This window comes from Mytilus edulis, chromosome 10 (genome assembly GCF_963676685.1).
Source record: "Mytilus edulis chromosome 10, xbMytEdul2.2, whole genome shotgun sequence".
In the NCBI taxonomy this organism is placed as follows: Eukaryota; Metazoa; Mollusca; class Bivalvia; order Mytilida; family Mytilidae; genus Mytilus; species Mytilus edulis.
Window position 1 is genome coordinate 75,893,170 of NC_092353.1, and position 13,324 is coordinate 75,906,493.

At 31.4% G+C, this 13,324-nt stretch overlaps 1 protein-coding gene across 1 annotated transcript in view; it reads right to left on the reverse strand.

The window, feature by feature from the left end:
* The window catches only part of LOC139492982 (uncharacterized), a 60,589-nt gene extending 47,948 nt beyond the window's left edge, over positions 1-12,641 (reverse strand). The window contains exons 1-2 of the mRNA XM_071281129.1: positions 12,551-12,641; positions 11,754-11,824 (exon numbers count right to left, since the gene is read on the reverse strand). Coding sequence (XP_071137230.1) covers positions 11,754-11,824; positions 12,551-12,641 — 162 coding nt within the window. The remainder of the gene's footprint in view (positions 1-11,753; positions 11,825-12,550) is intronic.
* Positions 12,642-13,324: the final 683 nt, after the last annotated feature.

A 13,324-nucleotide genomic window follows, 5' to 3' on the forward strand; every position in this document is an offset into this window, starting at 1 on the left:
ATTTGTATAATCAGGGATTATGTAGAATCCCTGATTTTTCAGGGAATATGTATAATCACTAAAATTATTAGAAATTATATATAATCCCTGAAAATGAACAGTGATTTTACATAATCACTGAACATTTTAATAATTATTCTACAAATTCCCTAATATAAATTCAGGGATTATGAATAATTTAAGGATCCTTTGTTTGATAAAAAAAAATGAAAATATATAAACAAATTCTCATTTTTTTACCTTTATATTCGATGCCAGAGGAAATAATTTTGCTTCTAAACACAGAGGATGGTCCAAAAGATATAACCAGCACAGGGTTTCGAGATAAAGTTTAAGACTTTAAAATTAACAATATCAAGATTCCCTTTATAACGATAACTTTACATGCAGTGTTTTGTTTTATTTATTTACTAAAAGCAAGCTTCAAATGAATATTCATGTTCTATTCTTAAATCCAAAGAGCATGTTATTTGTGGTACATGTAAACAAATGGCGAAGAAGATTATGGAACATGTTTTTTTCCGATTTTGTTCAAACAGAGACATGTTTCTGGTTCAAATGAACAAGAAATCCAAACAGAGAAATCTTACACATCTAAATGTATAGAAAAGCTAAGGACTGACATTTAGAAGAAAGTTTTAGAGCATTTGGTGTAATATTCTCATAGCAAAAAAGGAAAGGGAATAAAAAAAACATAATGGTAATTGGTCAACAAAAGTCTGAAAAAGGATATTACCTGGTAAAAAAACACATATCTTGATCGAATCAGTTCGAGGTTGCTAATTCTCTTTTTTACAGATGTTTTTGCTTTATTCTCAGGCAGGTCATAAAATCTTATTTGATATGTGAAGGAAAATGTTTTCTAAAATTTGGATATTGTCAATGTTGTTAAAACAGATGTGAAGCATATTATTTTAATATATTGTGTTTAACATTTTGATATATTGTGCTTAACATTTTGATATTTTGTTCTTAGCATTCTACAACTGATGTTTATAAAGGGTAATGCTGTTTCAATATGATTTCATAGCATAAATAATTTGACTTTTATTCATTTTCTTTATAAATAAAACTATTTCTTCATTTCAGTTATTACTAGAACACACCCGTGATATCGCGGGTCCGTGACTGAATTAAACTATATATAACTATGCGCCAGCCTTATTTTAGTATAAGTATTGTCATCTGATAAGGTCATGCCGATTATAAGATACACAGTTTTCCGTGTGCTTTCAAATCTTTCTGTTTGAACCCGTCGAACTGGAACTTATCAATTATTGGTAATATTAATTATTTGGATAACAAAAGGTCTAGGAATGTAGTATTTTTTAATCAACAGCATTGTCCTATATTAGTTATAAATAAAGTCGAATTCTTTGATTCGCTGTTTTACGTCATGCCCGCTAACAAATTGAAAACTGTACCTATACGCCTTATTTTTAGTCCAGATTTTTAGTATTCGTATTGTTATCTTAGAAAGTCTTACTGATTAAAATACTACAATAGGTAACAATTTGGCCTGTGATTATGACCCTTGTATATAACATATTAATCCTGAATACACCGTTTGTTGGTGCGCCTGTCAGATGCGGAACGTACAGATAAGGTAATAGGTAACATGTGAATATACTATTGGTATCGGTATCGGACTCGACCCGCAACTTCTTAATTATTGGCAATATTAATTACATGGAAAACAAAAGGGCCTGGAGTGGTGTAATTTTTAATCTACACCTTTGTACTATATTAGTTATATATAAAGTTGAATTCTTTGATTCGTCGTTTTTACGTGATGACGGCTGACAAATTGGACCTCGTAATTTTAGTATTATAGATGTATAGTCCCTGTCGTTATTTTTAGTGATTTTACATAATCCCTGAAATTTTTAGTGATTATATATAATCCCTAAACTGGCCAGTGATTCTACATAATTCCTGAAAATTTCAGAGTTTCTACATAATCACTGATTATACAAATTCACTGTAACATATATATATATTTCAAAATATACCTGTGTGCCCTGCAAAAAAGTTTGCCTATTCGTATGTTCAGATTTAAGACAAGTGTAAAGTCTCGCTCGTGAAATACGCTATTATAAATAGATTTGAACTAATGGGGAAAGGGAGACATAAACAATTTTACAACGATCAAGTTAAGGATCGTTAATGTCTATTAGTAGGGTGCCCAGTATCGAAAAAAGCGTCTAGTTAACGAGTTTAAGTAATTAACGGAAAACACACGGCTTTATTAATATGCAAACTATTGGAAACTCATTATGTTTTCCAATCATGAATGCCGTGACGTCGGTGCGAGGAAAATAGCAATTTAAAACACAAATTTAGTGATTATTCTACCTTGATTCAAACACGTCTTATCTCGTGCCGTTAATCGTTTTGTAGCTTACACTATTAGTCATTAACTAGGACAATGTCACTAACTTCATTTCTCTTTTTTTCATGTTGTCTGGTCGATTTGTATGTCTTTAATAGTCCAGTTAGTTTGAAAATCGTTGTTTTGTTTTAGGACAAAAAAAATTGTTGTTTTTTTATTACTTTAACTGGGTTTTTTAATTGATAGTTTTGTTATAATTGTAATAAACAAATCAAATTCTTCGGAACGTTTCAAACCCGGAATATGGCACACATTCACAGTGAGTCCTGATAAACTATGCCTATTAAGCCCTAAACGAAGTAGGAATGAAATACAATGGGATACATGTGTTATATGTCAGGGTTCTTCTACTGAATTGCTTATTTATATGCTAGGAAAAAAGCATATATATCGGGAGCACGGAAAGATCATGTATATTTTAGTATATTGCCTGATGCTTTAGACCTAGACCCTCTTCTTACTGATGATAACAAAATATTGTTCCACCATTTTTGCTATAAATCGTACACTAGCAGACACAGCTTCAGTTATTTTAAAGCTGAATCAAGTTCTAGTTCGTCTGTACAATTGCTTCTGGTCACATATAGAAGGTCGTCACATTCCTGACTGGAAACCAGCAGGCCTTTATCAAATTTCTTGGCGAAACGATTGTTCAGCATCAATTTACTATGATACATAAGGAAGTAATTTATCTAGCTAGCACTTCCAAGGACCATAAATCTGCTCAGAACGGTTATTCAGATTTTAAGAATAATTTTGTACGCTCGATAAAGTGGATACTCGTATGAGCTGACATGCTATTCATATAGACAAAGAGTTCGGTGTGAAAGGAATCAAGAGTAGAATAATAATAAAGGTATGTAAGATACAGATGTTCTGATCTTATGCGTTAATTACTTCCCTTCCATGCAGCATACGCATGATCTATGGTTTCAAACCGGCACTATAATTTGCACACAAGATTTGCGCCAATATATACCCGGGTTTGCCATCTGTAACATTCTACCAGCCGCATATGCTGTAACATGATGCGATACAACGTCATCCCAGATTGGGATTTGTTTAGCGTACTGGTTTTTTTTTTTTTAGTCTTGAAGGACAACCCAGATAATTTCACAGATTTGTCAAACCTATATATATATATATATATACAGTATATAATTATACGATTTTAGTTTAATTTCCAAGTTAAACGGTCAACGGAAGATAACAAATTCTCTAATGGCAAATAACTCACCAGGTTCCAATTTGCGCAGTGGACCATTTTTAATTATTTGACCCTTTGATAAACATTTTTATTCTAATTTCAGAAATTTGATAGGCAAGTTATGATGTGAAGTCAAACCTACCGGAATGCATACGTGTTTTTTTGTCAGTAGTGCTAGAGTAAGGTCGTATGTAGCCGCTACGATATCATTGAAGGCAACCCTAATATGCGTTCAATATTGTAACAGCTACGTAGTGCTACGTAGATTTTTAGACTTTTAATTTGAGGTTATTTCTGAAAGGATATGATAAAGTATTTAAGGGACGACATCAAAAGATCAATATAAGATAAAAAAAAAAAAAAAAAAAAAAAACTTATTTCAAATAGTTTGGGGGGGTGAACTTCTGCAAGATTTAGTTATCCGACATTGATGTTTACCTATATTCATATGGGTCAATCAATTTTTCCCAAATTAAGTTAAGAGGGGGGTGGGCGGGTCAGTGAAAAAAACAATGTGAATTAAGTTTTTTTTATCCTTCATTGAACTTTTGATGTCGTCCCTAATGTTGAATAAAATTTGTAACTCAAACTTTAAATTTTTTAAATTTTTGCCAAAATCGAGATGTTGTTAACATGTTAACGGACCCCCTGTTGCCCTCCTCATATATGTTCCTGTTATAACTTTAACATCATTACATATAAGATATGCATATTTACATTAAAAACTGATGATATTTCTACCATTTCATCGTACTGTAGTGTTAAAAAAAATTATAGAGAGAATTGGTTATACGAAATAACAAAATATTACTCGGTTTAAAGTAAAACAGATAATTATATGATGGACACGACTCGACATCATTTTAAATGATATTAGCAAATCTAAATGTTGCGTTTAATATCAGTTCACCAACTGGCCGCTGTAAACAAAAATTCCAGGATTAAAAAGGTGTTAAGCTGTGAAAAATGGTGAATAATCTATGCTAGTATATATTAACTATTAGTTGTCAAAAAGAAAAGAAAAACTTACATGCACTGCCATTACATTCCATTGGATTTTTACAATTTCATATACTTCATGTATATTTAGAAAAAAGGTTTTATTTAATCTATATTTATAACGCGTAAAATTAAGTATTATACAACGTATGCTATTTTAAAAGTTTTAAAAATTCATCCGATCTATTAATAACCCAAGTATTAAAAATGGACTTATGATAGGAAGCAGGTTAGTTTTTTGTATTTTATGTGGTTTCTTTTGCTTATAGGCTTTAATATTTCTTTTAAATAACGATTTTGACTGAAGTGCAAATGTAAGGTTAGTTCATATGTAAATGTTGAAGAGCTAATTTAAGTGTGTTTCTTTTTCTTTTCGAGAAGTGATCGTACAGCTTTGACTTTAAAAAATATCATTTTTCCGTTGACATCGATCATTTGAGTAAACAACAATTTCTACAGTGATCTTGTTGATTTAATTTCATGAAAATTTCTTACTATATTATATTATATTATGATATATTATATTTCTAAGGACGTACTTAAGGTGAGGTTAGGGATTTGAGTGTGTCAGATATCCGGACACCTGTATTATTCCCCCCCTCCCATGATACAGAGTAAAAAATATAACACCAATGCATTTTTCTTGTCATATTCATGTATAAGACTTTATTAAGGTAACACGATACCGAATGACGTTACGCCATGAGTTATCGTTCCTGACGTTATCGAATAACGTTCACACATATATATAAGCCAATGCAGCCGAGCGGGTTTTGTGTAGCATTTTTAACGGTAACTTTCCCTAGATGCAGAGTGCCGAGAGTTTTGATGCAATACGTAGCGGTTATTTGACATAGATTGTTTTATCGTTTTCCGGCAATCATTCTGCTCATTGTTAATCTTTAAAAAGTATTACTTTACTTTTTAAATGTTCTGTTTCTTTGATATTTAAGCATCCACACGCTTTATCTATATATGTTCTTATGCATAACAGGCACAGTTTTATCACTTTATTTTTATTCTTGGTATAGATATAGTAAGATGTGGCGTGAGTGCCAATGAGACAAGTCTCCATCCAAATAACAATTTATAAAAGTAAACTTTGGTTTATTTTTGCAATAAGTACTTATTCATGATTCACGCCTTATCCCTATGAAATTTTGTTTTGAAAGTAGAAATCTAATTCATAGAAGCTTAGGATGATGTGTGAAAAAAAACGGGGAATTTTACAACTATTAATTCGTTTTAAAATGGTCATCAAAAACACCGCTCGGACAAAATTGAAATTTATTTGGATGAGAATACGGATATAATTAGGGGGGAAAGCACAATACAAGCAGCCGTTGAAAATCATACAGAAAATAGTTTGTTTGTATGGAATGTAAAAAAGTGGTTATTTAGCCGAATAACTTTTCCTGTGTTCCATGTGTAAACAGTCTCTGAAATTCATTGGTCTGTACAGAGTAAATTCGATATAGTTTTGGAAATATTTTAAAATACAGTGCCAGCTTTGTAATCGTGTAGACCACGTCTACTCAGGACGGAAAGCAACATTGGAATGAAGCACTAATTAGAAAGTTAACGAAAGCTGAGAAATACATGGGCACTTAATTCGGCAGAAATAAAATAACAAAATTCAGGTTCCGTTACAATCTGAATAAAGCCAGCCCCGAGTATCCACTTGCGTCTACAAACGCAAGTTGATAGTTGGGGCTGGCTGTAGTCAGACCGGTTCCGTGTTCCCTGATTCCGTTATAATTTTTTTCTCGAAATTTACATGCAAACGGCTGACTTTTTATTATTCAAACGGCAAGAGACTGTAAAAAAGCTAGATCTTGAAATCATTTAGATTTTATATTCGTGTTAATTTACGCTTGCATGGGTATTCGGTGTTTTTTTAGTTTTGAGTTGGAAATAATGTACATGTACAAGTTGGGAGACAAAACGACTGAAAGAAAATTAACAAAGTTACCTTTTAGGGCTCTGAGGGCCATAATGCTCGCATAATAGGCGTCGGAAAAGGCCCGGAAAGTTTCTTTCTTAAAATTAGTTTTTAGAACAAGTATACAAGTATATATATACATGTATAGTGTCAGTTTAAATTTTCCCGACCATCATCGCGGATGCCCTGCCTCTATTGCAAAACCTACCTATTGTATTTATTGTTAACTTGTTCTCGTCCTGAACATGCATGAACTATTTTCCACTGGACGTTAATCAACCAATAATCAAAGCAATCAATCCTACAATTTACCCCGTCACTTGGAACTTTAACGTTGTTAAAATTTAAATCATTGCCTCTAATTTTTTCAAAAAATTCGACAAAGTTTAAACGCAGGCCGCGAGGAAGACCAAAATTGAACAGTTATGCAAAACTAAATATCTACGTTACCGCTTGCTCATTTTGGAAGTGGGGTAACATGAGACTTTATTTGTAAAAGTACAAGTACAAATAAAAAAAAAAATTTGTGTACATGTACATGTTATTTGTACAAAAGTTGGCTGATAGAATGATAAATGGAGATATGTGATATGCAGCTGGGCATTAATTAACTGACATCAACACCTTGAAGACATCAAGAAAATCGTGACTAATGCTAATTGGAATACATTGTAGTATCTTTACACTTCTTATTTATAGTTTTTATAGTAAACGTTGGAAAATTTTGAGTATGTGTAGTATAATTGTCACAGTAACATTTCAGTCTCTTGGTAAAGATTAGTTTAATTAAGTCTTAAAACTTTTGCTCTTCTCTAGAAAATTCAAACCATTATGAAATATAAGGAGATGCGGTAAAATTTCCAATTAGTCCAAGTTTCCACCAAAGACGAAATGACGGAAATGCTATCCTTCTTACATTGCTACTACATTTCAGATCTCCAAATTACCATTCCATTATATGAACTGCGTATTCAAAAATATGCATTGTCACCAAATTACTTATAGAGCACGTATCATCATATTGTTTTACATTTGTCCGTTCGACCGTTAATCCCGCAATTAACTTATATATAGAGTTAATTCAGCTAATTATTTAGAACTACAGTAGTTTTGCTTCAGCTTTAAAACTATGTACCTGGTGTTACTACTCATATTATAGGTGCGCATATCGTCTGGAGTTTCTTTTTTGTTTCATGACAGGCAGCTGGATTAGGCATTTTGATAAAAATACAAAGGCACACAGAGTACAGACTCCGGCTTACATCTGATACAGGTTGAATTTCAAGCTGGAACTTTTAAATTTCGCAGTTGTTTTACTTATATAAAGAATGCATATATGATCTCAAGATTTGTTATGTAAATAATTTTTCACAAATGACAGAATGTTGAAGTTTGCTAACCCGAATAGTTCAGTCCCTCCCCGTAATCGATCCCTCATACTTACTTAATGTAGTAAGCGGAATATAACGACTGAATTATTCGGGTTAACAGTTTGCAAGGTTTGTCCGATTTGCTGAGCAAACAAGTAACACATTTACACAACGCAGAGTACACTATACTACATGTATTGTATGTACCAAGTCAAGAATATGACAGCTGTTTATCATTCTTTTGATGTTTTTCAGCTTTTGATTTCGTCATTTGATAAGGGATTGTTTCGTTTTGATTTTTTCTTGGAGTTTTGTTATTTTATTTTTTAGAATGTGTATTTTATCAAGATCATTATTTTTCCTCATAATTTTCACAAAATCTTTTTTGACTGGTGCATCAAATGTGTCTTTTATAAACAACTGTTTTCAAAATTGTATTGTATCGTCCCGAACATGCATGAACTATTTGCCACTGAACGTTAAACAACCATCAAACCGAGCAATTAAAAAACTGTTAAATGAATCAATTTTTTTAAAATACTATATTTCTGCTTCACGGGATGCAGTGATGATACCACCATTGTCTAATTTGATGGAGTTAAAAATCAGTAATTCGGATGAATCTCACGTGAAATGTTTCATTTAATTTTCACGTAAACTTAACAAAAATCTGAAGGTATTTTTTATGGTTTTAATCAAATTTTAGAACAAAGATATTATTTAAATAATTTTATTTCAAATATTTACGTTAATTTAACGTGTACAAAACTCCGGTGATTTATGCATGAACTATCATCATAAGATTCACATGGAACCTGTTCACGCAAGTTTCAAGTCATGATATGCTCGTTTGATGTGAAAATCGGACGATATTGATATTAATTCATATGAGTGAAATTCCATGTGCAGGACGAAATAAAATTATACATGTATCTGATTCAGTAGAATTTTATATTGCATTACTAGGAACTTTACGACAGTCGACAGGGGAAATGAAAATAAAATATACTCATTCAAATCCCGACACATATTTTTTTCTCCATTTCTCTGAGAAGGAATAACGTTATATTCCGTACATCATAACGTCACACGTTTTTAGTCAAATTCTGGGCCTGTCGATCAACTTTGAAGCCATTTATTTCAAAAACAAGGATGGTGACATATGAGTTTCTATACGTGTATGGATTCACTATGCAATCCTGGATATTATGTTAGTTTTTTGTTTTTCTCCGTATATAAGAAAATAGCCATCCATTCGAAAATCTAAAAAGGTAAGCCGAAAAAAAGGCATTTCCCCTATATACCTAAGTAAATTTGTCGCCAAAATTGACGTTTTCCTATGAAAATTACAAAAAAACAAAAATGGTGACCCCCATTTTTTATTACATATTCCGATGTAACTCGATTCAAAGTACACGTATGCCAAAAATTTTGGAAATCGGGAGATATGCCATTCGGTATCGTGTTACCTTAACACATAAAAGGGCATTTTCCCAAATTTTAGCAGATTTTTTTATTTGAGACTTAAATAAAAGAAATAAAAATATGAGGTAAAAGTCCGAGTCAGCCTTTTCCAGCCATTTTAATATAAAAGAGAAATCAAATGTCTCGAAAAGGAACTCCATAAACTATCAATATATGTAGCTCTTTTTTTCCTTCTCTAGTGATCTTCCGACTTAAAGAATAAATTTTAAATTCTAATGTTGTTTCGTTTTAATTTCACCTAAGTATATCATTAATAAGATGATTTCATTTACATTATACTTTGCACAACATGAATGTTTTGTCTATATAGAAAGGTACATGTACATATTTGTACGTCTTAAAGGAAATTACCATCCTGGACCTATCTTCGCGACCATATATTTTAATTACAATTGTTTTATATAACAGTAGTATTTTTAAAGTATTTCAACACCGAGCAGCAAGCTTTAAAGGGCCCCAAAAATGACTGGTGTAATACCATTCAAACAGAAAAAAACCAACGCGGTCTAATCTATATAAAACAAGAGGCTCGCAAGAGTCTGAATCGCTCACCTGTTGCATTTGTTTTGCTGAAATGTTCCATCAATGATAATTTTTGCTTTTCAATAGATTGATAGATTATTTTTTAGAATACAACTTATACATATACATGAAATACAATACATTGCAATTTTAAACATAAGCAGTCAATTAACATATTTACACCAACCATCCTTTAGAGGCTTATGATGCTCTGTCATTTATGTACGAAAAATTATATGAATAAATTTCAAATCCTTTCAATCAAATTAAAATATAGATTGAAATCCTTTAATCCTTATTATATCAGAAGCTTAATTCTTATTAGATAAAATGTGGTTTCAATAAATCAGTTGTGTTTAATAATTATTTAAATGAGAAAATATATTAAGGATGAAAGTAACTTAATAATTTTTGGTTTGATAATGTAAGGAAACATTGAAACATTGAAACATTGAAATATTTTATTTCACTAAAGGCCTCACATGAGGCATGATAGTACAACAATATAACAAATAAGAAATAATACATGAACAAACATATTTACAAATGCATGAATAAATGGAAAGGTAAATATCATTTGTTAATTGACATTACAATTTCACAAAACTTGACTAAGCCTACAAGAACAAATTTATCTGTGCTGTTCATTAAATTAGATAAACTTATAGTATTTTTAAGTTTACAAATATCTGCAGGCAAAAATTTCAGCCGTTTAGCATTAAAGAAAGTACAATCATATATGTTATGAAACTCATCTCTTAAGACATTTATGTTACATAAATCACATATTCTTTCTGATTTATCAATGCTATCAAATCTACCACATTCAATAGGTAACATATGACTACTGCACCTATATCTACACAAATTAATTCTTAAATCAAAAGGCAATGTAGTTAAATAATCTTCAAAACCAAACTCAGACTTGTACATTCTATAATTTAAACATTTTGACGTATAAAATATCTGAGCTTTCCATTCATTTACAAACAAATTGAAGTTTTACTGTTTCACATTTTTAGACAACTGACAGTTTGTAGAACTATATATATTGATTATTCCAGGCATTAATAAAACCACATTCAGATAATATATTTTTTACACAATTCAACCACTTAGAGTGGTAAACATTACTAGAATCGAGTTTATATAGCATTTCATACCATGTACGAGAATTTTTATTGTTTTGCCAGTAACAATACGTTTCCAAAAACCAACCATTCTTGCCTTAATATTAACAGACATTAATTGGTACTCTACCTAGTTCACCATATACAATGCAATTAGGTGTACAATTTTTACTTTCATTATATATTTACAAAATTCTAAGTGCAATGATTCAATAACATCATTTTTCTCATACCCCCAAACTTCTGCACCATACATAAGAATAGGGCCAACTATAGCATCAAAAAGTTGAAACAATACATCCCCCTAACCTGGGACAGTGGTTACTGTTATACCACTGTCCCAGGTTAGGGGGAGGGTTGGGATCCCGCTAACATGTTTAACCCCGCCACATTATTTATGTATGTGCCTGTCCCAAGTCAGGAGACTGTAATTCAGTGGTTGTCGTTTGTTTATTTGTTACATATTTGTTTTTCGTTCATTTTTTTTTACATAAATAAGGCCGTTAGTTTTCTCGTTTGAATTGTTTTACATTGTCTTATTGGGGCCTTTTATAGCTGACTATGCGGTATGGGCTTTGCTCATTGTTGAAGTCCCTACGGTGACCTATTGTTGTTAATGTCTGTGTCATTTTGGTCATACCACAATCATACCACATCTTCTTTTTTTTTTATATATCTATAGGTAAATACAATGTTCTTGCCTTACGTTATACATAAAACATTGCTTTTCTGGCTTGTTGAACCAGTCTAGATTTATTAACATGAAAAGCACCTTTTCTAGAAAATACAATACCTAGATATTGAAATTCATCAATAACAGATAAAAGGTCAAGGATTGTACATGGACAATTTGGAAGATAAGAGTTGTCACTCTTTGTACGCAGTGTTTTCGATTTTTCACTAAGGTAAGGTGTGTGTTTTAAAAATGTTTTAAAAGAATCACTTGCAACCGGGTGGTTTTTTTTTTTGTCCAACCGTTTTTTTTTTTATTTACTGTGGGTGCACGTGGGGGTCACAAAAATAAAGATAAGTATAATATTCACATTTAATGGAGTTTGAACAAACATAAATAAAAGTAGTCATATTAATTGTCAAATATTCTTTGATTTGATTTTGTTCAACAATTTATCTCTTTTCTCTCTTCTTTCATTTACAATTGTATGTATCAGCATGGATTTAACAACAACAGACTTAAGTTCTTTGTTTCTTTGTCCACACTTTTTGATATAATTTAACAAAATATGTCTCTTTCTTAAATTTCCCGAAATTCATCTTCTTTAGGCCCATGCATAGACACCATCATTAATCCTTGTAAAATATTGTTGCTAAGTCTGTTCCTGAGTAATGTTTTTATTCTAGCCATGGTACTAAATCCTCTCTCACATCCTATACTACAAACAAAAGATAAAAATAATTTATCCAAAACACCTACAATGTAGGAGCTGAATATATAATTGATTGAAAAATAATTACTCAAGCAGATTTACTATAAAGGAGACTTACCAGCAGTAGCTACAGGTATAACAGCACCAACAGAAGCCAGTAAGCTTATATTTGGAAAGGCATCTTTAAATTTTATGGCCATGGAAGTCATAATTTCTCCTTGTACTACGTATCCACATTATATTAAGGGCAACAATAGAAATTGAAATAAAAGATAAAAGAGAATGTATCACCTAAAATTGACTAAATTCTGACAGTTGATCTATAAAATAGTAATTTATTCCATTTGCTGTGAAGCAAATACATGCATTTTATCCTTATGGTCCATTTTAACCATAATGGCTGTGTTCCTTGACGTACAAGGAAATGAAATACAAAATATACTAGATTCATTGGAGAAGATTTTCATAAGTTAAAAAACCTAAACAACTTGTGTAAAATTGGCCTCTAAGGGCAATAACCCATTAAGGGGTCAATTGACAATTTTTTTCATAGAAAACATTTTTGTAGACCTTATGCTTTTCTGAAAATATTTGCTGTTTACAGTTTAACTTTATAACCATTAATATTCAAGATAATAACCAAAAACTGCAAGATTTCCTTAAAACTACCAATTTAGTGGCATCAACCCAACAATGGGGTGTTTTGATTCGCCTAAATATTTTTGGGATGATAAATCTTGACCAATTGATCAATTCAGATTTGCTCTTAAAGCTTAAGTTTTTGAAATATAAACAAAAAAACGGTATTTGACCCCTTAGTTCTATTTTTTGCCATGGTGGCCATGTTTGTCAATATATATCAAAATTTAAAATAGTGTACGACGACAGACAA